We start from the raw sequence: 24,476 nt of genomic DNA, 5'->3' as shown, positions 1-24,476 counted from the left end.
TTGTTGTCTGCACTATTTCATAAAATAGGGAACACTCTGTAAGTGGCAAATTGAAACACCATATTGTCAGTAATGTCTATACTTAACGTAATTATGAGCCTAAAAAAGCAGCACAGCAGCAGCTCATTAATGCTGAATAAAGCATTACTTCATCCTTGTTTAGAGTATAGATCTGTATAAATTAAAAGGAAAGGTTGCTTAGGAAGAAAGGAAACGCTATACAAATGAGATATCCTTAAAGCCCTTACAGTTGCTGCAGAAAGTAAAGGCCTTCTGAGACTTCTGTGTCTAGGTCAATGCCAGGCAAATTGATCCCAAAGAAAGTCTGCAGATTAAAAAAAAAACAGTTTTACCCAGATTCTCCCTCACGCTTCGCTCTCAGGCTTTCTGTGATCAATTAGCCTCCTGCATCGCATGTGAATCAATTAGAGTTGGCATAGTTAAAAACACAGACTTAAAGACAGCAGGTTACATTTCTGAGCTCTTTTCCTTTATCCTCTATGTCCTATAAGACACATTCCCCAGTGAAATCAATGGATTCACAGCATTCTCTGATACACCTCTAAGTCTAGTGTGTAAGTGTCCTAAGACATAATAAGATTGATAATTCTTCCTTATATATGAATATAACATGAAACATGATTGACAATTTCTGTTTTGCAGTCATTTTAACTAGTGAGCAGTGATGAATGAATGAATGAATGAATGAATGAATGAATGAATGAATGAATGAATGAATGAATGAAAAAAAAAAGGATAGCAGATCTGTTTTTATAGGGTCGCTGGCAGAAACAAATTAAAATAATTAAATGCGGAAAAAATGTTCACTTAGAAATTGCTAGTAAATTTCACAAACAATTACAATGAAACCGCAAGTAACATGTTGAAACAAATATAAATATTTTGTAGAAAAACTTCTCGTATTTTCTTGTATAATATACTCCAATAATTTTTTATTTACAACTCTGAAAGTCATTTAGTGTACACTGATTATAACTTGAAAAATACTTACCTTATTGCAGTCATTCTCACCTAGTGGGTTGTAAAACAAATAAACAAACAAATAAATTTGAATGACAATGAATGAATGAATAAGAATGGATGAATGAACACAGGTGTGCTCTTATAGGGTCACTGGCAGCAAAATTCAAATAATTAAATGCAACTACACTGAAAACAAATTTGAGGTAGAAACAATTTCCACTTTTTTTTGGAATTTAGAATTTTTTGACAATTGCTAGGAAATTTTACAAACAGCTACAAAGAAACAACAAGTAACTTTTAATTAAACTTTTAATTAAACTTTTGAAGTGGAAAAACTTTAGTATTTTTTCCAATAATCTTTAATTTACACCTTCAAAAAAAAAAGAAAAACCCCAATAATTTTCAGTGTAATAACACAATACTTTAATAGTTGAGATAGCAAAATAAATGAATGAAAATAGAGTGAAAATTAATTAGAGGTAAACATCTCTGGTTACGTATGTAACACATTTCCGCATTTAAATAAAGAAAAGGGTTGTCAAAATGATCATTTATTAATAAATGATTTATGTATTTTATCTGCTCCATTGTCAGTCCTCTGTCATGTGTTCCCGCCTCTTGTGTCCATATTTGGTTTGTTTCCTGTCCTTGTTTAGTGTGATTATTAGTTAATTCTGTTCCAGCTGTGTTTATGATTAACCTGTGTATTTAAGTTCCTGCCTGTTCCGTTTCATGTCGTCTGGTCTACTCGTTACTCCCCGGTGTTCCTGTCTGTGTCTACCTTGTCCTGCCTTGTTTGGAGTCATCAAGTTATTTTGAGTTTACTCCTCATCTGTGTGTTCTGGTATCCTCCTCCTGTGTGCACCGTGACATCCATAAATAATTCTAGATAACTTATCTGAATTGCTTAAAAGTGTAGAATCCACATAAGCTTGTTTTTCATCAACTGGTCAAAATTTACAGCAGGGCATGCAAATTTGGTCCATTTTGGCCAGACAGAAACTGCACACAGGCTGAATGTAAATATAAGTCTCTATAAATCCACTCACTGACAGCAGGTGGCGCTTTATATGAAAAAGCTAAATTACAGCTGTTTCCCGTAACCACCGCGAACAAAGCAGTATTGCGATTAAAAACACTTTCTTTAGGTATTACATGGAGCGAAGATGAAAAGAAAATGCCATCGAATAGTTTCTGAAGACAGTCAGAACCTTCAGAGGTACATTCATATAATTAATTCATTCATATATTCATTTGTATAATTCCCTTAGCACTCTTTTAAAACCTCCCAGCTTTTCCACCCTATTTTCACTCAAAACGAAACTACTCTGCATGCTGTGCGCACATGAGACTGTTACTTAAAACTGTGCTTTATTCTGGACAGTATTTATTTATTGTGAGTTGTTCAAATCGTGGTAATCGAATACTGTTTTAATGATAATTAAAATATGAAACGGTAATACTAACCGTGGGGTATTTGATCATGATTTATCATCAAACCGGTAATCGTTACATCCCTACACCCAGAAAAACATATTAGTACCTTAAGGGTATGTATTACTACTCTAAGGTACTAATATGCACCTGTTAGGGTTAAAAAGGTACAAATATGTCCTTTTAAGGGTACTGCTCCAGGGACAAGCTGTTGTACCCAAAAAGGTACAATTTTAAACCCTTATTTTTCTGTGTGTAGTGTCCATTAGAGGATGCAGTGTGAGTTCACCGAGGGACTCTAGTGATGGCATTCCCCATAGTGTCCACGACAGGACACAGTGCGAGCTCCCTTAAAGGGGAACTGCTTCCAGTATCTCACTCTGATTGAAAACTTCTGCTTTATATTATAAGCGGATTTTATACTCAACACTGTAGTAAATAAAAGCTGTTCAATGCTCAAAACACTGTTTTAATTCGTCATAAACTATTTTAGTTGGCATTTTAGTGCTATATTGATGTTCCTTCCACAGGTGTAAGTCGTCTGTCGCCGTCTCTCTTCACAGTACAAATATTGATCACAGTGAACGCGTGGTCAATTTTCTCCATTTTACACTTGTACTCCAGCCAGTTGCACTGTGTTTGTCAAAGGGAAGGATGCCATCCACCAAGCTGTGCACAGTGGAAACATCTGAAGTGCCAGAAATATTTAATGGCCTGTTTATTTTGGTTATCAATGCCCCCCCCCCCCCCCCCATATCTCATGAGTCTTAAATAGCAACTGAGAGGCAGTAATTAGTGAGAAAAAAACTCTAAGGAGAGATAATTGGGTTTAGTAGACATAGTTACATGGAAGTAGTTTAGTTGCAGGAATCTGTCAGAGAGCCAATTAACGGCATCCGTCTGGATCCGAAACATCCTTTGTAGAAACTGTTGAGAAGTCAGTGCTTAAATGAGTTGCATTTATGTTTTGGAAATACATTGAGGAAGCCATAGTGGACGTGAAAGGTTATTTTGATGGAAGTGTAAGAAATTATGTGGACAGTAAAGGCTTTTTAAAATGCTGTGTGCAACACTTACTCTTCTTCTAGGATAAGGAAAGTTGGACAGTCTTGAGCTGCTTACATAATAAAATAGGCTTTAAGATTCAAGGAAGGCTTCACGGCATGCAATAAATAACACATTTTGTATTGCCCTGGAAAAAAATGGACGTTTGCTATATTTGGAACATAGTACACCTGCTCAGATTCAGCTCATAAATTATACCAACTTGCCAGCTTGGCATTTTTATATGCTAGACTTACCTGGAAATGTCTAGATTCACCTGAACAGAAAATACATGTATGAAACACATTTTTTCCCGTCTTTTTACATGCTTATTTTTAGTGAATTAATCTTACTGTTTGTAAAACTATTATAATTCTGTTATTATTTACAGCCCTCATATAATTTCAAACCTGCATGGCTTACTTTCTAGCATAGACCATAAAAAGATATTTTACAGAATGTCCATGCTGCTCTTTTACAGTCAAAGCAATGACCTGGGTCTATCTAGCTTAAATAATAACAAATAATAAAAAACACTGTAAAACACACAATAAAAGTCTACTGAAGCTATATCATAGTAAACAATAGACAAAAAAGTGCCATTAGACAAAAATCATTGCGGTTTTATGTCATTTACATTACATCAAGATGTTCCAAATTTGAATATGCACAAATGCAAATGAGATTTTGGAAGATTTTTTTGATGTTTCTAATGTCTATTACAAATGAATCGATAAAATCTGTGAAATTAAACACTGTAATGTCGACTGAAATATAATATTTTATGAAATATTTGTTGTATGTTTAATATAGCTTTTAAATAATTAATATGATATTTGAGAGAAAATAAAATGATTACAGAGTATCAAAATAATCATTAGTTACAGTCCTACTCTCTTACAAATAAAGGTTCTTTGGTTCCATGAAGAACTTTTAACATCCATGGAATCTCCATTGTACAAAAGAATCTTTATAGTGGGAAAAAGTTCTTCACACTAAGAACTGTTCACTCAAAGGTTATTTGATTGTTCTTCTGCCGCAACGCTATGAAAAGCCCCTTTTGAACCTTAATTTTTAGGAGTGTACTGTGAATTACATATTACACATTTGATCCCAAAACATATAAATGTCCAAACACCCAAGAACCCTCCACATTTCAAAAACATTCCTTTATTATAAATAAATTATTTGTATAAAAAAATGAATTGGCATGCTTCAACCATGGCATTTGCACACTCACAACCCAAGGTTATAGACCAGAGTAGCCAATACAAGAGACAAACGCATTTTCCAATGCAGGTCTGACACTGTGGGACAAGAATGAAAAATTCACACAACCACAAAATACTTACAATTAGAATAACATGTAACATGGTCGACTCCAATATTTGTTCTGTTTCTTTAAACTTAGTATTTTTTTTTTCTCTTACCCTTTTCCAGTGTCCCATTTTGTTGGCTGCCCACATAAATGGCAGCTTTTGCCTCCTCTTTTTTTTTTGGATGGCCGCCTAGGCTTTCTTATAAAATATCCAGGAAAAAAAAGTCCAAGAGTCCATCCTCTTGTCCACAAACAACACTGATGTCTCATGCTTGGATTCCAGTCATTGGATCCTGTTTTGTCGGAGCCAGCCAGATCCATGCCAAACCATTTTCAGGATGTGCACTCATATGGCATGATTGGTGTAGCTGACGTAGGTTGTTTTTGTGGACGGTGCTGAAAAAGGAAATAGCCAGTTAAAGAAAACAACAAATTACTGCAAGAGATGAGAGAATTGTGGTATAATGAGTTAATTCGGTTTGATTCTGAGTGACCATAAGAATGAAATTTCCACTTCATTTCATCGATTGAAAATAATTTTTTGTCTTGCTTTCATATAAAAGTGGGATGGAACAATTGAGAAAGTAATAACATTCTTTTGTCACATCTTTATCTTATGCCTTTTTGCAGAAAAGGTCTGGGCTGTGACATGTCTTTCTCAAGAAGTCATTATAAAAAAGGATTCATGGCAATGAAATAAAATCAAAACGATTATTTCAGACATTATTCACTCAAGGCAAACAGAAAATATGCACCTATACTTTCTACCATCGTTCACCCTTATGTTGTTACAAATCCATATGTATTTCTGGTAACACTTTACAATAAGGTTCATTAGTTAACAACATTAGTAAATATGAACTGAGAATGAACAATACTTCTACAGCATTTATATCTTAGTTAATGTTAATTTCAGCATTTACTGATGCATTATTAAAATCACAAGTTGTGTTTGTTAACATTAATGCACTATGAACTAACATGAATAAACAATGAACAACTGTATTTTCATTAACTAACATTAACAGAGACTAATAAATAGTGTAATAAATGCATTGTGCATTGTTTGTTCATGTTAGTTAATACATTAACTAATGTTAATAAATGACACCTTATTGTAAAGTGTTACCAAATTAATTTTTTCAAAAAGTACGTTTTTGATGAATATCTCCGCACCTCTTGACAATATTATTAAAAAGTGAAGCCCCTAAAATGATGCAAAAAAAATGGCTCATATGACTCATGCATTATATTCCAAGTCTTTTAATAGTTTGTGCGACAATCAGACTAAAATTTCATGCCAAATAGTTCTTTTCAATGCATTGTTTGAACCAAATTATAAAACTGGTCTGAATTATTTGTTTGTATCGCACTTGATCAGTTATTCCACATTTTTCATGGTGCATTCAAAGAGACTGCATGAAACGAGAGCACATTATTAAACATTTCACCTTTGTGTTTCACACAAGAAAGAAAGTTCAGGATTTTGAACAACATCAGGTTCAGTAAATTATTCATTTTTGGGTGAAATATTACTAAACTCTGCCAATAATCTCTTAAAGTGATAGTTCACCCAAAAATGAAAATTCTCTCATCATTTATTTACTCTGAAGTTGTTTCAAACCAAACAGTTGATGGTAGCCATTGACTTCCATAGTATTTTTTTCCATACTATGGAAGTCAAAGGCTACCTCAACTGTTTGGTTACCCACATTCGTCAAAATATCTTGATTTCTTCCATGCAGATGTCACAACAGCTTCAAGTTGGTCACATGGATTCATAGTGTTGACAAACAGAAAGCTGTTTAGTTTAAAAGTTCATACATCTCTACACTATCAACAACAAACAATGCACCTTTTTTTGCTTGCAAAATTTCACTAATGCAACTTTTAAGAATTGTCCTATTAATTGGTCCACAATGCTACTAATGACTAATACCTGTACAGACTCAAAATACTTATTAGCATATTTAATGTTACTTAAAAAGACCAAGTAATGCAGCATTTACAGTATACAAATTAAACGTACTGAGAAACACCAAAACGTGTTTGTCCTCCAAATGGCATTCTCTGCTTATTCATTACATGCCACATTTGACTCTCATTACGAACTGGCCCAGTGTTAGAGCCCTTTAGCAGAAGGGTCACGGCACATTAGTGAGGGTCTGAACATTTGCATTAACTTTTACTCAGTGCTGTGGACCTGTGCATGCTGACCTTGCCCTGGGCTAATGATCGGATCCCTCATGTAAAAGGTAACACACTGGCTGCTGAAATACAGTCTGCTGCCATGAGCTTGCAGCCAGTAATTCAGATTCCCTCAGACATCATTTTATATGAGATGTGAATCAAGCCTAAATGTTCCATCTAGTGTTAGTGTCAGACAGTGCAGGCAGCATAGCTAATGAATTATCAATGATACTCTACTGAATGCATCCTTATCTGCTTCGTTTCCTCTCAATAAAAAAAGCTTCAGATGACAAGATAAATACCAAAGAGTGTAAGCAATGCAAACACTGTAGAATAATCAGAGTTATCAGTTCATTAGCACAAATATCATGCACAGCCACCATTAAATGAATAGTTCACCCAAAAATGACATTTCGGTTCATAATATATGTTTACTTTTTTAAATAAATGAATGTAATATATGTGGGTCAATGACACACTGTATAAAGGAAAATAATTTTAAAAATCTAGTTTAAAATTAATTGCATTTATGTTGGTTTAAAAAAAAAAACTATAATTTTCAACAATTATTTGTTTAGTGGCTTTATAAATGTCATATAGTGTAACCAAGTAATGACATTTTTAGAGCTTGAATGCAAGTGTGTACAGATTATTTTTGTATTTTTCTTTGGTAAACACCAAGCATTTTTACAAATATGTTGACTTATTAATTTGTAAATATAAAAGTTTTTGGGAAGTGCACCATTCGCACCAAGTGCACCAAAAAAATCGAATTAAATTAAAAAATATGTAATTTATAATAAAATAAATGTTTAAATAGCTGAGACAGTGGTTCTCAACTGGGGGCCTCAAGATGGCTTAAAATGATTTAGAATAAGATCAAGGGAAGAAACGCATTAAAATAAGCAAAACCAAGTAAAAATTAACATTTTTGAATAACCAGGGTTCCCACAGTCCTGGACAAGCCATATAAATTTAAAACTCCATGGGTAGTTTATAATGAATTTACATTTCTCTAGTTATGCCAAGCTAGGTAGGAATTATGAAAAATATTTTAAGAAAAAATCCTTATCCAGTCAATCGTGAATGATGAATGCCATGTAAATTCATTGATTAAAAACTGTGGAAACCTTGAAGAATATTATGCTCTGAAAATCTTTTAATGAAGCTTTTTCCACCTTTAGGATATCAAGAGATTTTTATAACCTTGAATTTTTTACTTTAGGCCCCCCGAAAAATCTCAAAATGAATTTTAAGAGAAAAATTAAAATACATGAATTACATTGCAAAAAACATAATGTCATTGACCCACGTGCCACGTGCTTGATAGAGAAGACGTCTGTACTCACTACTATTGTCCACACTCTCACAGAGCTCGGTTTTCACCTCTCCATTGGGTCGTTCACTGGCCAGCTGGCTGAGCTTGTTTGTCATGGTGGCAACGGTGACGATGGCTTTGAAGCTGCGCTTGCGTTTGGGCACGTTCTGTTCTGGGTGCAGGATAATGATGTAGACTTTGGGCATGTAGAGCATCCCCAGAGACACGGACGCACTCAGGCTCAGAGAGACGGTCAGTGTGGCCGTCTGAATGTACATCTGGAGAGAAAAGAAGAGTGCAATGTCAATGGCTACAGTATGGTTGACAAAACAACGTCGCCCTATAGGCAAACCCCCCCCCCCAAAAAAAACTAAATGTTTTATTTGCTCATTGTTTTGGGTGGTTATAAGGTAGTTGTTTTTAGTGTTAGATGGTTGTTTTTAATGCTACATGGTTGGATTTATTAAACATTATTAAACTTAACTTGCTATTAAACTTAATTTTCTTCCTAAAGAAAAAGGGAAGAATATATGCTTCTTAAGAACGTTCTTTTATGATCTTGTTCTTGTTCTAAGCTTGTTCTTGAAGCAAAACCTAAGAATCTTATTAAAAATCACCAAAAATAAATTTTTAAAGATTAAAAAACGTGATGAACCCCTGCCAAGCCATTCTTAAAGGATTGCACTTATGAACATTCTTACTAACTTCTTGGAATTAATTTTAAGAATAACTTCTTCATGAATCCAGCTGCTGGTTTCTAGAACTGGATTAAGATCTTCCTTAAGTGCAAGTCTATGGGAATTACTGAACCTTTTTAACAAAACATCATATCATTCACATTTGAAGCACTTGGATGAGTCGTGCACCAAATTTGGTTTAGGCATATGTTCTATGCTAATATAAGTTAGATAGATTCATAACAAGTGATGAGTTATTGCTAATATTATGTGAATCGATTATTAAGTTTGAATGCACCTCAAAATCAGGTCTGACTCCATTTTGGCGCACTCCAGGAATATCTGATTTCAATAATGCTAACGTTTGCAGAGTCACAAAACTTGAACCTACAGTAGGATGCAACCACACGCCCGAGCAAGACAATTTAAAAACGTCGATTCAACGTTGCCCACGCCTGAGAGTTTGATAAATGGCTAACCTCGCTAACAAATATATTACTGCTTTCCTTACCTTGGGTGCGAGTGATCAGTAAGCTAACGAGCAGTAAATGATAACATATGCCTGCTGTGGGTGAAGCAGATGATAAAGCTCTTCACGTTTATATTAAGAGAAATGGGGTGCTGAGAATGAATGAGCCCAGGTTTTTAGGTCAGGGGAGGAGAATCTAGAGCACCGCAGCAGGGTGTCACTCTGTACTCCTGCTTAGATGAGACTGAAATCAAATGAACTGTATTGCTTAGTACTGACGTGGGCAAAGAGGTAAACACATCAGCAGAGGATTTCATGTACTGTGCACAATGCTCACTGAATCTCCCTTTGAATTATAATTTAATTAAAGTCTAACCTTGTGACCCTGCTACCACTCTTTTGTGCAAGTCTCCATACTGCCAGACAGTAGAAGGAATGACAATTGAGAATTGAAAATTGAGAATGCACTATAGCAGCTGTTGCAAAAGTAGTACTGCAGTTTAATTAAAACAAGCAAAGGAGTTTTATGCCTTTAACATTTCTTCAAGAATGCTGATGTATTTTAGCTAGACCCTCTGTTGAAAAAGTATGCTAGGTTTATGGATTGTTTTAAAGGGGTTTTGGCAACTTCTGTTCAGACTGGGAGGCTATCTTGGAGACCATCTAAATTGGCTGAAAACACCAGCTAGACCAGCTTTGGCAAGCTGTGAGACCATCAAAAACCAGCTAAGGCCAGCAAAGTAGCTTAGGTTGGTTTAAGATGGCCTTTTCAATACTGTCATCAATGTAAAATATGGTCTGATTTAAGCTAAAAAAAGCTGATTATTTGGGAATTAGCTGCCTGAAGATGTTCTAAATGGCTGCTGAATGACTTGCTTTCAAGAAGACTTTGATATTTTTCATGTCATTTCAAATGTTATATATCTATGGAACCCCTAAGGGAATGTGGTGATGGGAAGAATATGAGACTGGAGGAAAAATTATATTTCAATGTTTTTGAGTTCACTTGCAAAAGTATTGCATTCCCCAAGAAACTTTGTTTGTTTCCTCGCAAAGGCATTCAAATAAAGTTTTTTTCTCTGAGCTCATATTATTTTCTTCACACAAGGTTTGAGAGCAAAATGCAAAGTTTCTCAGAGGGAACGCAAAAGTTTTGCAAGAGAACCCAGTGTTACGGTGGAACAAAAATAAGTTTTTTGCAACGTAACATCTCAAGTTACGCACGGTTCCCTGAAAAAGGAAACAAGACACTGCATTTCTATAGTGTCCACAAGAGGATTCCCATTCGAAGGGGAACATCTTAGTTTATGCATGTTTGGTTCCTTGAGACGGGGAATGAGACACTATGTACTCTTGTGGACACTGTAGAGATGCAGTGCGAGTTCCCATTCAAAGGGAAACCCAAAGTTTCTTGGGGCAATGCAAACATTTTGTGAAAGAACCCTAAAGATCTTGGGGGAACACAATTTTGCAAGAAAACCCAATGGTTCTCAGGGGAACGCAAATGTTTTGCGAGAGAAAACTCAAAATCACTATAATATAATTAGCATAGTGCTAGCTGCTTAAAAAAATCTCCCATGATTAGTTCACTCTTTCTTAAGCACTAAGAATACTTCAGTTTTGACACAAATGCTTAATATATGCTCCAATCAATCACATAGCCTTATTATAACTGTAAAAATGTTGCGTTTATCTTTCAACTCCCTCACACAATCTCTTTTCAATGCAGACATCTGTTGTTCTTGTTGTCTCCAGTAGATTGTTGTTGTTTTTCCATCTCATCCATTTCTTTTTTGACTGTCAATCAATAAGCAGTGTTGCCAACGTAGGCTTGACTCTACCCTTGCAAAAATTAACCATGGTTTGGAGCCATACTTCCAATGTTACTGTGCCACTAGGATGAAACGGTTTTATAAAGCATTCCTCATTTGTATGTCACTGTGGATAAAAGCGTCTGCCAAATGTATAAATGTAAATGTAGGCTATTTCAGCTACACCCATTAATAACAGGTGCATAAAATCAAGCACAAAGCCATGCAATCTCTGCAGAAAAACATTCAAATCGAATGAATGCTGCTTCATTGTATATATTTGCAGCAAAATTAGCACAAATACATCAGGAATATACTGCACACCCCTATAGTGTCTCCTGAAAAGCGTGTTTTTATATTTTTATGTGCCTATTGTAATTCGCAGCATCAGTCAGCAGTACCAAAACAGCAGGGGTAAGAAAAAGAAAACACACTCTCAAAAAGCCATACGAAGAAGTAAACTACATTTAACTAAAGATCTTTGGGGAGCTTAAGTGGTTTAAAAATCAATGCCACAGCATGCGAGCGGTGAACAAATAAACACAACCAACTCTATATAAACTGGAACTCATTCAAAATGTCCGTAAAACTGCAGATGACTCATCTAACTCTAATTACCCCCGGCAGGCATCCTTTCCTCATCTTTTCATCTGTTCCCGTCTATTCAACTGCACTGCAATGCAAAGTGAGGGTACTGACAGAAAAACCGATTGGTATAGTTCCTTCCCTCACTCCAGGACATTTAACACAAGCAATCCCAATGCTAATGTACAATCGGCTCCCTTCAATGAGGAAATGCACAAGTATGCTGAAGAAGCAGGACCATTACTGCAGAAAATAAGCAGAAACGAGGAGGAGCAAGGTTCAAATTAAACGCCATGCAGCTGTAAAGACATTTCAGAGTTTTAATGAGCATAGAGTGAAGAGATGTGAATAAGAGAGACATGCCTCAATAAAATACTCATATCTGTGTCCTCATATTGCGGTTGCTCATTGCAATAATCTTTTTGACATCAGTGAGGGTGAAAGAAATAAGCCTGGGAGAGATAAGGGAAACGGGAAATACGCTCGGCGGATTTCTTTCCATTTGGACTCTTTTGTCATGCGGTGGAATGATTTGAGGGAAACAATTTCCTCTTTTACATAACTTTTAATTTAATACCACCCCGAGGGCCAGCTGTTTACCACAATGTTTGTTTTCACAGTGTTTGTTTCTCAAAATGAATGCTAGAGTGCTTTTAAGTTAAATTCTGTGGTTCCGCTAATCCCTCGTGTATGTGAAGTAAAAATAGCCTATCATAACTCACTTATGCTAATCTGACTGAGATATGCTATCTAGCAGATGATAATTAAACACTGGAAAAGCTGAGAGGAAGATTTTGACATTTTGTACTATATATAGGCTAAAAAGCTTTTTTTGGATTTGCTCATCCAAAACATTTTGTAAAATCAGGCTAAATGACACTGCAGCTCAACGAAAAACATGTATAATTAAAAGAGTATGATGACAAAAGCCTTACATTTGATAGCCAGAAATATGCTGTATGCAAACAGAGACACAAAGGCTTGACCAATGCATTGTGTTGCATAACTATAATGTTAATAAACTTGTGAGTAACCTGACTGGTGAAGAAGACAAGCTGCACTATAGCACCCCATGTGGCTAATCTTGGTTTACAGTGCATACTTGTGTTAGATTGTGCAGAACACAACTGATATAAATGTAAGGTTTTTGCGTATTAAGATCCACTGTCTATTGTTAATAGTGTAGCGATGTATGAAGCACAGTTCACAAATTCACTTTCAAACCAAACAGCTTTCCGTTGGTCAACTTGAACCTGTTGCAAAATTTGCGCAGGGACATGTTTCCAGATTGCGTGGATCCCAATTAAAATTACCTGTGTTTTGCCAGCAAAAAATTACTGAACAACAACAGATGTGACTGCACCTAAGATTGTGGTGATTTAATGAAAGTTCAATGCTTAACTGTGTTTGTTATTCCTAAGAGGATGTTATAGCCTATGCAACACCATTTTCTAAAAACTGAAAACTTAAGGCCACCGTTTTCATGTAAATGAATGGCCAAAATGCTTAAAACACAAACTTTTGAAAATGGGTTTCAAAGTGCATGTATTTGAAAATACCAATATCATCTTTGTGTAAAATACAAAAACACAAATTTGTGAAAAATGGTGACATCATGCGCATGCATATTATTATGTGATTAGTCTATAATTGACAACCAAAACAAAATAACCACACAGTTGGTGAATTTTTTTTTTGCCACATTTTGCCACATTCACATTAATTTTTTTTTAATTATACAGGTTGGAATATGTTTGTGCATGCATAATACAGCATTTTAGATGTTTTTGTTCGTCTGTATGCAAAACTTTTCAAAAACACTAAGGAAAAACGTTTCAATTTCTAGTACATTGTTGTCGTGTAAACGTACCCTAAGAAAGCAGATTTCAGTTGGTCAATGGGGCAAAAAATATTCACCAACTGCGTGGTTCTTACTGGATTTTGCCTGTGAAAATTTGCCCAACAACGGTAATTGTGACCACACCTTAATATTTGGGCCTTAATTCATATTTTAATTATCTTAACATATACATTGTAAAAAAAAAAAGAAAAGTTGAGCCAACTTACAAACTTTAAGGCAACCAGCTTCAGCAGATTTTTGAGTTCTCTCAACTTATTTTTGTAGGAGATTCTCAACTTTTTGTTGTATAAACTTAAAACAACAAGTTGAGAAAACTCAAAAATCTGCTGAAGCTGGTTGCCTTAAAATTTTAAGTTGGCTCAACTTCTTTTTTTTTTTTTAAAGTGTGGGGCCAGTTTTACTAAGCAGGGCAAATTAGCGTGAGAGCGGAATTCCAAAACAGCGCCGATAGGTGTGTATGACAAGCTTTTTTGGGCATTAAATAAAAAAGTAATTTGACGAGCGCAAACGTTATTAAAACGCGTTGCGTGATTCATTTGAATTCTCTCCTCCCATAACTTTTGCGTCTGAAAGGGAAACACCTTCAAATGCTTATTCAATAAGGTCAGGCACAAAAATAACTGTCTATGACTTTTCGGCACTAATTCTTCCCTGCGTGTCTTTAGTAAAACCTGATATTACTATTTTAACGCCAAAAGATGGTTTGCGCTGGCACAAGCTGTTAGTAAAACTGGCCCATATTCTTTGCACATTCCTCTTGTAAACAGTGGGCGGATTCTCATGTGTGACCATCCCAACATACATACGTAACTCGAGAGATTGTGGACTAAACTGAGCTATATGAAGTAGGTATAGTAGGTAAAAAGTATATGATTTTTCATTTTCATTTTAAAAATGACTGATTGCTTTGCTAGAGAAGAACCTTAATTGTTGGTTGGGGTCGTGTAGATTATGCTAATGCTGCCCATATATAGATTTTGGACCATCAAAAATGGTCTAGGTTGAGCCCTGTTTACTTGCATTAGATGGAGAAAAATCCTGGATTGTTTCCCTCCAAAATATTAATTCCTCTTTGGCTGAAGAAACAAATTCTTACACATCTTGGATGGCTAGGGGATGATTAAATAATCAGGGAAATTGTCGGCGCACTGCCCACAAGAAACCATCTAAATGTTAATAAGGTGAGGTGATTATAGTGCATGTAATCCAGATGCATTGAGTCTTGGTGCTCATGTGGATAACCCACGTTCAAATTTGACCCATGACATGTTCTCAACCAATTATTAACTTTGATTTTATACTGACATTGTACACTCTCTAGTGTCAAGGATGAAAAAAGCAAATACCTAAAGGTTTAGCATTTGCTGCATTCAAAACACATACTGAGGTGGATTTGAAACTGCTAACCTCCTCTCGTCATTTTAAATAGGTTGGCACAGTGGATTACAAACAATCGAGTTGATTGGCAGATATTTTGTCTGCAAAGGATAATTTATTGTAATGAACCTCATGCATGTCACATGCCGGGGACATTTTAAGTGGGAAAATGCCAGTTCGATCAATGTCACTGTGCTTCAAATCCCTTTTGCTAATTATTACATTGAATCACTCCAAGAGCTAATTCTGTGTTGCATGCACAACTGGATTCAATATCATGTCAGGCTTTTCACAGGTATATTGCCTTCAAAAATGTCTCGCTCAGCAGTAGATTTAGAACATAGCATTGGTGTCAAAAACACAGGTTATTAAAGCTGTAAGGTTACTAAATGTTGTAAACACAAACACACAATCACAAAATGATAGAATGCTAGGAAATGTCATTTCAGCAGGGATATTATGATCAAACAAAATATGTAAAGGGATAGCAAATAGCTAGCCGGTCATTATAGCAAAATAAACCCAACAGCAGTGCCGGTCAAACCATTAGACTACACAGGCGACTGCTTAGGACACCATCACTTAGGATTTGTTCACTTTGATGAGAAAGTTGATGAGAAAGTTCAATAGTTGAGATGAGAAAGATTCTCGCCCAGTGCAGGGATTTCATACTGGGGCCTATGGAAAATTAGAGAATAAAAACATGCCTTTATCAAAAGTTTTTTTTTAAACTATTATAGTAAACTGTAAATATATGGAACTAAATGGAATTAATGTGTGTGTTACAATTAATTGCATTAATTGTATTTTAATTTAAATAAAATGTGTGTGTGTGTGTGTGTGTGTGTGTGTGTGTGTGTGTGTATATATATATATATATATATATATATATATATGTATATATGTGTGTGTGTGTGTGTGTATGTTGAAATATATACATACAATATATACATACACGAAATATATACATACATATATATATATATATATATATATATATATATATATATATATATATATATATATATATATATACACCCACAAATTTTATTTCAATTAAAATACAATTAATGCAATTACCTTGTATTAAATTGTAAAAAAAAAGTCCACTTAATATAAAGTTTTGCATGCTTATGTTGTTATAATGTTTTTTGCATCATAACAACATAAATATCAGTTATTTAATTTAGTGAAGTGAAGTGAAGTGAAGTGACATTCAGCCAAGTATGGTGACCCATACTCGGAATTCGTGCTCTGCATTTAACCCATCCATCGTGCACACACACAGCAGTGAACACACACACACCGTGAACACACACCCGGAGCAGTGGGCAGCCATTTATGCTGCGGCGCCCGGGGAGCAGTTGGGGGTTCGGTGCCTTGCTCAAGGGCACCTCAGTCGTGGTATTGAGGGTGGAGAGAGCGCTGGACATTCACTCCCCCCACCTACAATTCCTGCCGGCCGGAGACTCGAACCTGCAACCTTTGGATCACGAGTCCAACTCTCTAACCATTAGGCCACGACTTCCCCAAAAGGGGAAGGGGGAAAGGGACGTTCTCTGCATTTAACCCATCCAGGTACACCTGGAGCAGCGGGCAGCCATCAATGCGGCGCCCGGGGAGCAGTTGAGGGGTTCGGTGCCTTGCTCAAGGGTCTCACCTCAGTCGTGGTTGCCGGACCTGAGACTCGAACCCACGACCTTCGGGTTACAAGTCCAACTCTCTATCCATTAGGCCACGACTGCCCCCTATTTAGCATAATATATCACACAGTATAAAGGGCAATCATCATATTACATTACAGGGTGAGCTGAAGAGTCTTTTATCACCCTGACGAGGATTTATTTTATGACAATGACCATCTGACTGCACATTATCCCACGTAATACCTGGCTTCTTACCAAATAAATGAACAAGCAAAACATAATATTAATTTTATTAAATTAGGAAAAGTGATAGCAGACTTGAAACATGCTAAGTACCGAATGCTCAGTCAGTTATACAGTTTAGTGGTCATCATTCAATAAAACTACAGAATGCAGCCATCGACCATCCAAAATCAGGTATTCCAGAGCACTGTCCGTATAAAAAAATATGAATAAATAGAAAACCATCCATGCTAACAGAAAGTAGTTAGGTCAACAAGTTCAACTCTATCTCTAGCTGTTATATCTTGAGAAAATCATGTTGTCGAGCTCTTGGAGATGAATTCTTAATGAGCATTGCTTTCAATCCTCAGTTTTTGCACAATTTGTCCTTTAACATAACACTTGACATCAATATCTGACAGTAAATCTTTGCAGGAGGAAATCTTAACTCATGTCACAGACATTAGACATGCAGAGAAGACTGTGCTTTTAATCCTGGCTTCTCTCGGCAGCACTAATGAGCATTGGACAGAAATACATCCTGGTGCAGAAAGAACAGAGGGTTCAGCCTACAGTCTGCAGACCACCACTGAAGTCAAAAACATTATAAGACCCATACTGGCCTGGACTGACAGAGGCAGCGCGCTCCATTTATGGCCCATTAACAGCAGCACTATTCCTCCGGGTCATGTTTGATCATCTCCATATATCTGATAATGAGCATCTCTTAGATGAGTGCTTGTTTTTGATGCAAAGACCTAAAAGTCTAACAAGGACTGTGTACTGATGGAGCTGCCAATGAGGAGATGATATAGCTGATCCTCATCTGTTCACTTGGCACAACAACAAGGAGGTATGCAAAGATAGATAATGACAGTAATGACAATAGCACTATATATTAGTATAAAATGCTGTATACAGATGTACCTGCACTGATTGAGGGATGATTCATATTAAGTTGTAATATAACCTAATGACTCTACCGAACAGAATGTGGCATGATTAAAAACAACAAAATACTGCATTATCTAACATTGAAGGTAATACATACATTATGTTAAAAAAGGCGAGATTCAAATCAGTGAAATGTTTTTCCATTTGTTCATTTAAATGAAAAAATAAATAAATAGAAAGAATTGGACTTTCAAACCTCTACATACAAGGACAGTTCAATATAATATACTATAATATAATATAAAGTAGCATAGCTATTATTATTTAACAATGAGACTTTCTGAAGGACCATGTGATACTGAAGACTGGAGTAATTACTGCTGAAAATTGAGCTTTGCATCACAGGAATAAATTACATTTGAAAATATATTAAAATAGTAAACAGCTATTTTAAATTGTAATATGTTAAAATATTAATGTTTTTACTGTATTTTTGATCAAATAAATTCAGAGAATTCTTTCAAAAACATGAAATAATATAGCTGCAAGCAGCAAATACCGGAGTTCAAGCGTTTTAAGACCTTTGAGAAATTATAGACATTTTAAGATGATTTTAGCCAAAAAGGCTGTATAATAATAAATAAAATCAATAGAAATATTGTTTAATGATTTATCACTTTTGACCAGTATATGGCGCTGCTCCTAAATTAATGTTGTGTGGTTAACTGGGGGTGATGATGACACACAGTTTGGTGGCAATATGTCCAAGATTTTTCATATCTTCTGACCACTAGGTGGCACAGTGTCAAAACGGTGCAGGGAACCTCAGGTCATGGTTTTCATAACAAACTCCATGTTTGGTCTGAACACGATAAAGCATTGAGGATAGCCTCATGTCCATTTTGGCGAGCTCTTCATCAAATTAATTTGTGCGTTATTTGAGAATGGTTGGGTCTATCAGAAAGCTCTTGATATCTTTTTGTTTGTCTATATCAATTTTGGTGAAAACTGGACAAACCTGGACAAGTTTGGAAAAAGTAGCTTTTTTATGTAATGTCAAATATTTAACGAACGGTTTGATTGATAGCAGTGGTTCTAGAGGCAAAGTTGTTCAGAATGAGGAGATCTAACATATGATATAAATACTATGTGTATTGGACTTTTCCACTGCATGGCACGGCACGGTACGGATCAGTTTTGGGGAGTGTCCACTGGGTACAGTACCTGGTACTTTTTTTAGTACCACCAAAACGTGACGTGTAAACTCTGCTGATCACTGATTGGCCGTAGAAAATCGTCACTGCCTGCATCATTGAACTTTCGGCACGAGACACAATAGGCCCGCTAGATTTAAATCGGCACAGCCAGCGAAGGATCGAACGCAACTGTTTTGAATGAGCGCACCTTTTTTTAAACGACCAAAAAATGACTGTCATTGTCTGTTGAGGAAGTACAGACGATCCTCTCATTGATAGCTGACCTCTAGGGCCAAGAGTCAAACAGGCCCCTCAAATTTCATTCCGATCGGCCTCCGTTAACCTTGTCTAATAGTTGCTCAAGGTTGATTGGCTGAAGGCGGCCATGTTTTCTGAGATACACCAATGCCCTCACAGATATTGGTGGCACCTTGGTCAAAGACAACGCATGCATGCATCTTTCAAGTGAATCATGGGTGCGTAGTTACTGCCATTTTCATGTTTTTTTTTTCTTTCTGTTATTCCACTATCAAGTGGTCAAACTCGACAAAATTGGTGAAAATATACCATTCCATTCAAGATTTATAGTCGTTTTAGTAAATGTGGCCCCACCCACATTTTGCATCCTGTTCTAACCGACAATTGAACTTCAACTTGATTTCGATAACTTTTGCTAATCAGACTCCAGAGAACTTTTCTGGTTTGGTTCTGATAGAGCGAAAAACCTTGGACTAGTTCGCAAAAATTTTGGGGGGAGGCTTGGTGACGTTATAGATGGTGTGAGTAGGGGAGAGCAGGGAACAACCTAACACTTTCTGACTTTCTCAGTTTGTGTAAATCCACAAAGGGTTCAGAGTATAATTTTTTTTATCCACAGTAATTTCACACTTATCTAGTACAAATAAATTGCTTTGTTTCATAATTACAGCGTATACGTTTTTCTTAATTTACCCTCAAAAATGGAAGTGAAATGTGACAACATGCCCCGTAGGTGGGGTACATTGTAACATCTGAGGGGCATGTTGTAACATTGACTATATGACAACTTAAAATGTTATCTGATTAAAATATACAAGACAAACTAAAATATTTTGTCAATAAAAAAAAAAACAACAACAATAAAACAAACAGTGCCTGTCAAGTCTTTTTTCACCTGTTTCTCGTAGTTTCTCACGCGCGTCTAACCCCAAGTTAGTGTGCCCCATGCTCCCCTACTACCACACCTCCAAGTTTCACGTCTCTACGACTTATGGTTTGGTCTGCTGATCACTTTTTGGTGGAGAATGCTGATTCTTGGACATTGTAACAATTACAATAGGTTTTCAGCACTATGCGCTTGCACCCCTAAAAAAGAGGGGTGCAAGAAGAAAAAAAAAACGTTGAAATGGTAGTGTATAAGGCATGCACAATCTGAATTTTTGACCAATATCAAAAACTCAACAAATGCAAGTCAGCAGCTATGCAACAGGGAAAAAAAAAACATTTTGTCTGTAAAGGTATATGATGAGTGATCTTGGACTTTATACTGAGACATTATGGTGACATGAGAGGATGCAGATGATCTCAACATGGCACCTACTGTAAATAAAAATTCATTTATTCAGAAAAAAACACCCTTAATTAGCAATTTAGACTCACCCGCTCTGCAGATTGTGCGGTCCCAAAGAAGATGGGTATGAAGGCCAGCCAGATGATACAGGTGGTGTACATGGTAAATCCAATGGGCTTGGCTTCATTGAAGGTCTCCGGCACTCCCCTGGTCTTGATTGCGTAAACAGTGCACGTGACCATCAAAAGGATGCTATAGCCCAGCGAGCAGATGAGTGACAGGTCCGAGATGTCACACTTGAGCACCCCGCGGGCATTTTCAGGGTCCTGCGTGCGCTGCTCGCCGTAATCCACAACGGTGTGCGGCGGGTCGACCACAAACCACACAAACACGCCCATTAACTGAACTGAGATCAGGCTGAAGGTGATGACTAGCTGGGAGGCGGGGCTAATGAACCGAGGTGCCGCGACCGACTGCTTGCCCTGCTCAAAGATCCGATGGATGCGGTTGGTCTTGGTGAGCAAAGCGGCGTAGCTGAAACACATGCCCAGACCCAGGAAGATCCTGCGGAAGGAACAGACGACCACTTCGGGCGCTGCTATCATGGGGAATGTGGTGACATAGCATAGGAAAATTCCCGTTAGCAGCACATAACTCATTTCCCTGCCGGAGGCCCTTACGATTGGCGTGTCATGGTAACGCATGAATGTCACCACCACGAAGGTCGTGGCGAGGATTCCCAGGATTGCAATGAAGACGGGTACTACAGCCCACGGCGAGTGCCACTCCAGCTTAATGATGGGGATTGGCTGGCAGCCGGTGCGGTTCTGATCTGGCCGTTGCTCATATGGGCAAAGCTGGCACGTGAACTCGCTGGCCTGGTAATGGTAGCCCTCGCAGCGCTCACAGTGCCAGCAGCACGGCACCCCCTTCACAACCTTCTTCCGCTCGCCGGTCTGACAAGGCAGGCTGCATACAGACGCCGGCATGGATGAGTCTCCGCTCGCCCACTGCATGGCATTCATCTGAAGACAAACAACGTCAGAAATATTCTGGTAAATGTCAAAAAGCATTTGTTATTTTCAGATTCTGCTGAATTAATTTGTAGCGGAAATAAAATGAAAAAAATAAAATCAAATAAATTCAAATTTAACAAAAGAACATTAAGAAGGTAATGTTAATTAAGAGTTATTAAAAAGATAAAGTAGGAAAATTTGTCAATAGCAGCGGGAATGACCTGTTTGACAGAAAATAAAATAAGTCAAACTACTAATTAATTTGACATTTTTAAAAGAAAATATTTTTCTAATAATATAATATAAGTAAGGGATAATGCATGGCTAGCTGTGCATTAAACGATTTTAATGCACAACGTGGAGGCCAAGAACCAAGTGGTTGCCTCTGTAAAGTGCATTCAAATCTTTTAATGCACAGCTATACGTGCATTATCCAGCTTATACCATGGTCATTTGCCTGCATTGACAAGTTTAAGCTGTTAATGATGTTTGCAGCACAATATTTGAAGGGACGGATAAAACTGACAAAAAATTATTTTTGTCAATTATGGCTCATTGGCACTAGAATCAAGTATTCAGACAGACCGTGGTATAATGTAATATAAACTGTTCAAAAGCTTAGGCTTGTTTTGATTAATGTTTTTAAAAATTCTTATGCTCACAAGGTGTGCATTTATTTGACCAAATTTACAGTAAAAAAACTAATACAATTTAAACTAATATTACAATATTACAATTTAAACTAATTGTTTTCTATTCGAATAGTTTTCCAAATGTAATATATTCCTGTGATTCAAAGCTGAATTTTCAGCATTATTACTCCAGTCTTCAATGTTACATTATCCTTCAGCATTCACTCTATGCTGATTTGCTCCTCAAGAAACGTTTATTATTATTATTATTATTATCAATGTTGAAAACAGTCACAGAAACCAATATATTTTTCTTTAGGATTCTTTGATGAGCGGAAAGTTCAAAAGAACAGCATTTTTTATAAGCTTTTTTTTGACACTGTAAATGTCACTTGTCATCAATTTAATGCATCTTTGCTCAATAAAAGTATTAATTCCTTTCAAATAAAAATCCCACTGACCACAAACTTTTAAACAGTAGTATAAATCATCAATGGCAGCACATACACAGTTAATTTCACATCTATGAAGCAAAAATGACTTCAGAATTATGCGTGTTAATTCAACACCGCTAATTGTACCGTGTAATTGCCATAATCATTATGACAGTCGTCTACACCATAATCATCATTATCAAAGCAAATTACTCTTGCAGCCTCTAACATTTAAGTACACTTGAAAAGTGAACTCCTTACATTTAAATGCAGCTGATCCGTCCAGTGGCCGATGATTCTGTACTCAGCTGACCTGTTTGTTATCTGATACTGGTAGATGTCGTATCGTCCAGGGGCGTCTCCGTTTTCATTAAACACCACTAGGGTCTTGGCACTTCCTGTCCGAAGAGATGAAACAACATTATGATTTTCGTATCTTGCAAAATCCTGAATCAGATGACCTCAGCTACATAATCTCCCATGGCCAAGATGAATCAGTAAACACATCAGACATTAATTGAGACATAAAAACAAACAAAGTATGCATAATGCTCCAGCTCCAGATCCATTCATCCAACAAGATGAATAAATTACAATCAGTGATAAGCTAAAAATGAAATCAGGGACTTATTCTGAACAAAACTATTTAGTGAACTGCTAACAAAGCATGAGAGGATCTTCTTAATTTTTTATCTGTTATTATACAAAATCATTCCATCATAATGAAGCCCTGGTGAGTTTTCTCCGGGCTACTGGAGTCGTCTCAAATGAGCAATTTCAGTGGTATACAGAGCAGCTCGTGAGGAGGGAGAGTTTGTATCAAATGAGCGTCTCTCGAGATAGGGAATCATGCATTATTAAAACACCTGCATACAGTCAGCCGTGGAGTGGGCCTGGAGGATTCCACAGGAAATGCTTCTTGCTGTTACGACACAGCTCGAGCAACAAAATAATCAGATTACTCATTCAGAGTTGCACGTTCTGCACACACATTATCTTTTAAGATGCGACTGCGTGCCAGGCAACGATTCTAAATGAGCCAATTCACCGACAAGGTTAGAACTCACAAATGAAGTAAAAAGACTGATCAAATAAAGTCAATAGCACAAGTTACGTTAGGTGAAATTTTTGCGGACTGTGGCATGGTGATGGGTCAATTTTCACAATTTAGTGTACTGTATTTGTATGACAAAAACTGAATTTTTACAGCCCAAAAGAAAAAAAAACACATATGAGTGTTTATTTTAGTTTTTCTAATAAAAAACTAATCAAAACTATTTTTAAAAATGAAAGAAACACCACAACAAAACAATACAAAAACAAAACAAACTAAAAAACCAAACAAAAAACTAAAGCAAAAGCAAAACACAACAAAATTAAATGGAAAACACAAGAAAAGCAAAACACAATATAACAAAACACAACACAATAAAACACAAAACAAACACCACGAAAAAAGCAGACACTCCCACAACAACAAAAACAACAACAAACACAACACAATAACACAAAACAAAACAAAAGCAGACAACACAAAAACAGACCACAACAAAGAAATAGCAAAACAACACAATAGAATACGAAACAAAACAAAACAAAACAAACACCGCAAACACAATACAACAAAATAAACACCACAAAATGCAAAACAATACATCAAAATAAAACTGAAAACACAACAAAACAAACACAACAACAAACAAATGCAAAACACAACACAAAATAAAACAGAAAACAAACAACAAAAACACAACACAATAAAACATCAACTGCTTACATTTTTTAAAACTTAGCCTCTTTTTTTTCAAAACTTTACACA

General features: G+C 36.4%; 1 protein-coding gene across 1 annotated transcript in view; it reads right to left on the bottom strand.

Annotated features, from left to right (window-relative positions):
* Positions 1-4,612: 4,612 nt before the first annotated feature.
* grm8b (glutamate receptor, metabotropic 8b) overlaps positions 4,613-24,476 on the bottom strand; it is a 151,388-nt gene continuing 131,524 nt past the window's right edge. The window contains exons 8-11 of the mRNA XM_079414706.1: positions 22,919-23,055; positions 20,665-21,600; positions 8,320-8,566; positions 4,613-5,176 (exon numbers count right to left, since the gene is read on the bottom strand). Of these exons, the coding sequence (XP_079270832.1) occupies positions 5,127-5,176; positions 8,320-8,566; positions 20,665-21,600; positions 22,919-23,055 (1,370 nt within the window). The 3' untranslated portion in view covers positions 4,613-5,126. The remainder of the gene's footprint in view (positions 5,177-8,319; positions 8,567-20,664; positions 21,601-22,918; positions 23,056-24,476) is intronic.

Source organism: Barbus barbus, assembly GCF_936440315.1.
Source record: "Barbus barbus genome assembly, chromosome: 50".
Classification (NCBI taxonomy): domain Eukaryota; kingdom Metazoa; phylum Chordata; class Actinopteri; order Cypriniformes; family Cyprinidae; genus Barbus; species Barbus barbus.
The sequence above is the reverse complement of the archived record's forward strand: the minus strand, read 5'-3'. Positions and strand labels throughout refer to the sequence as shown.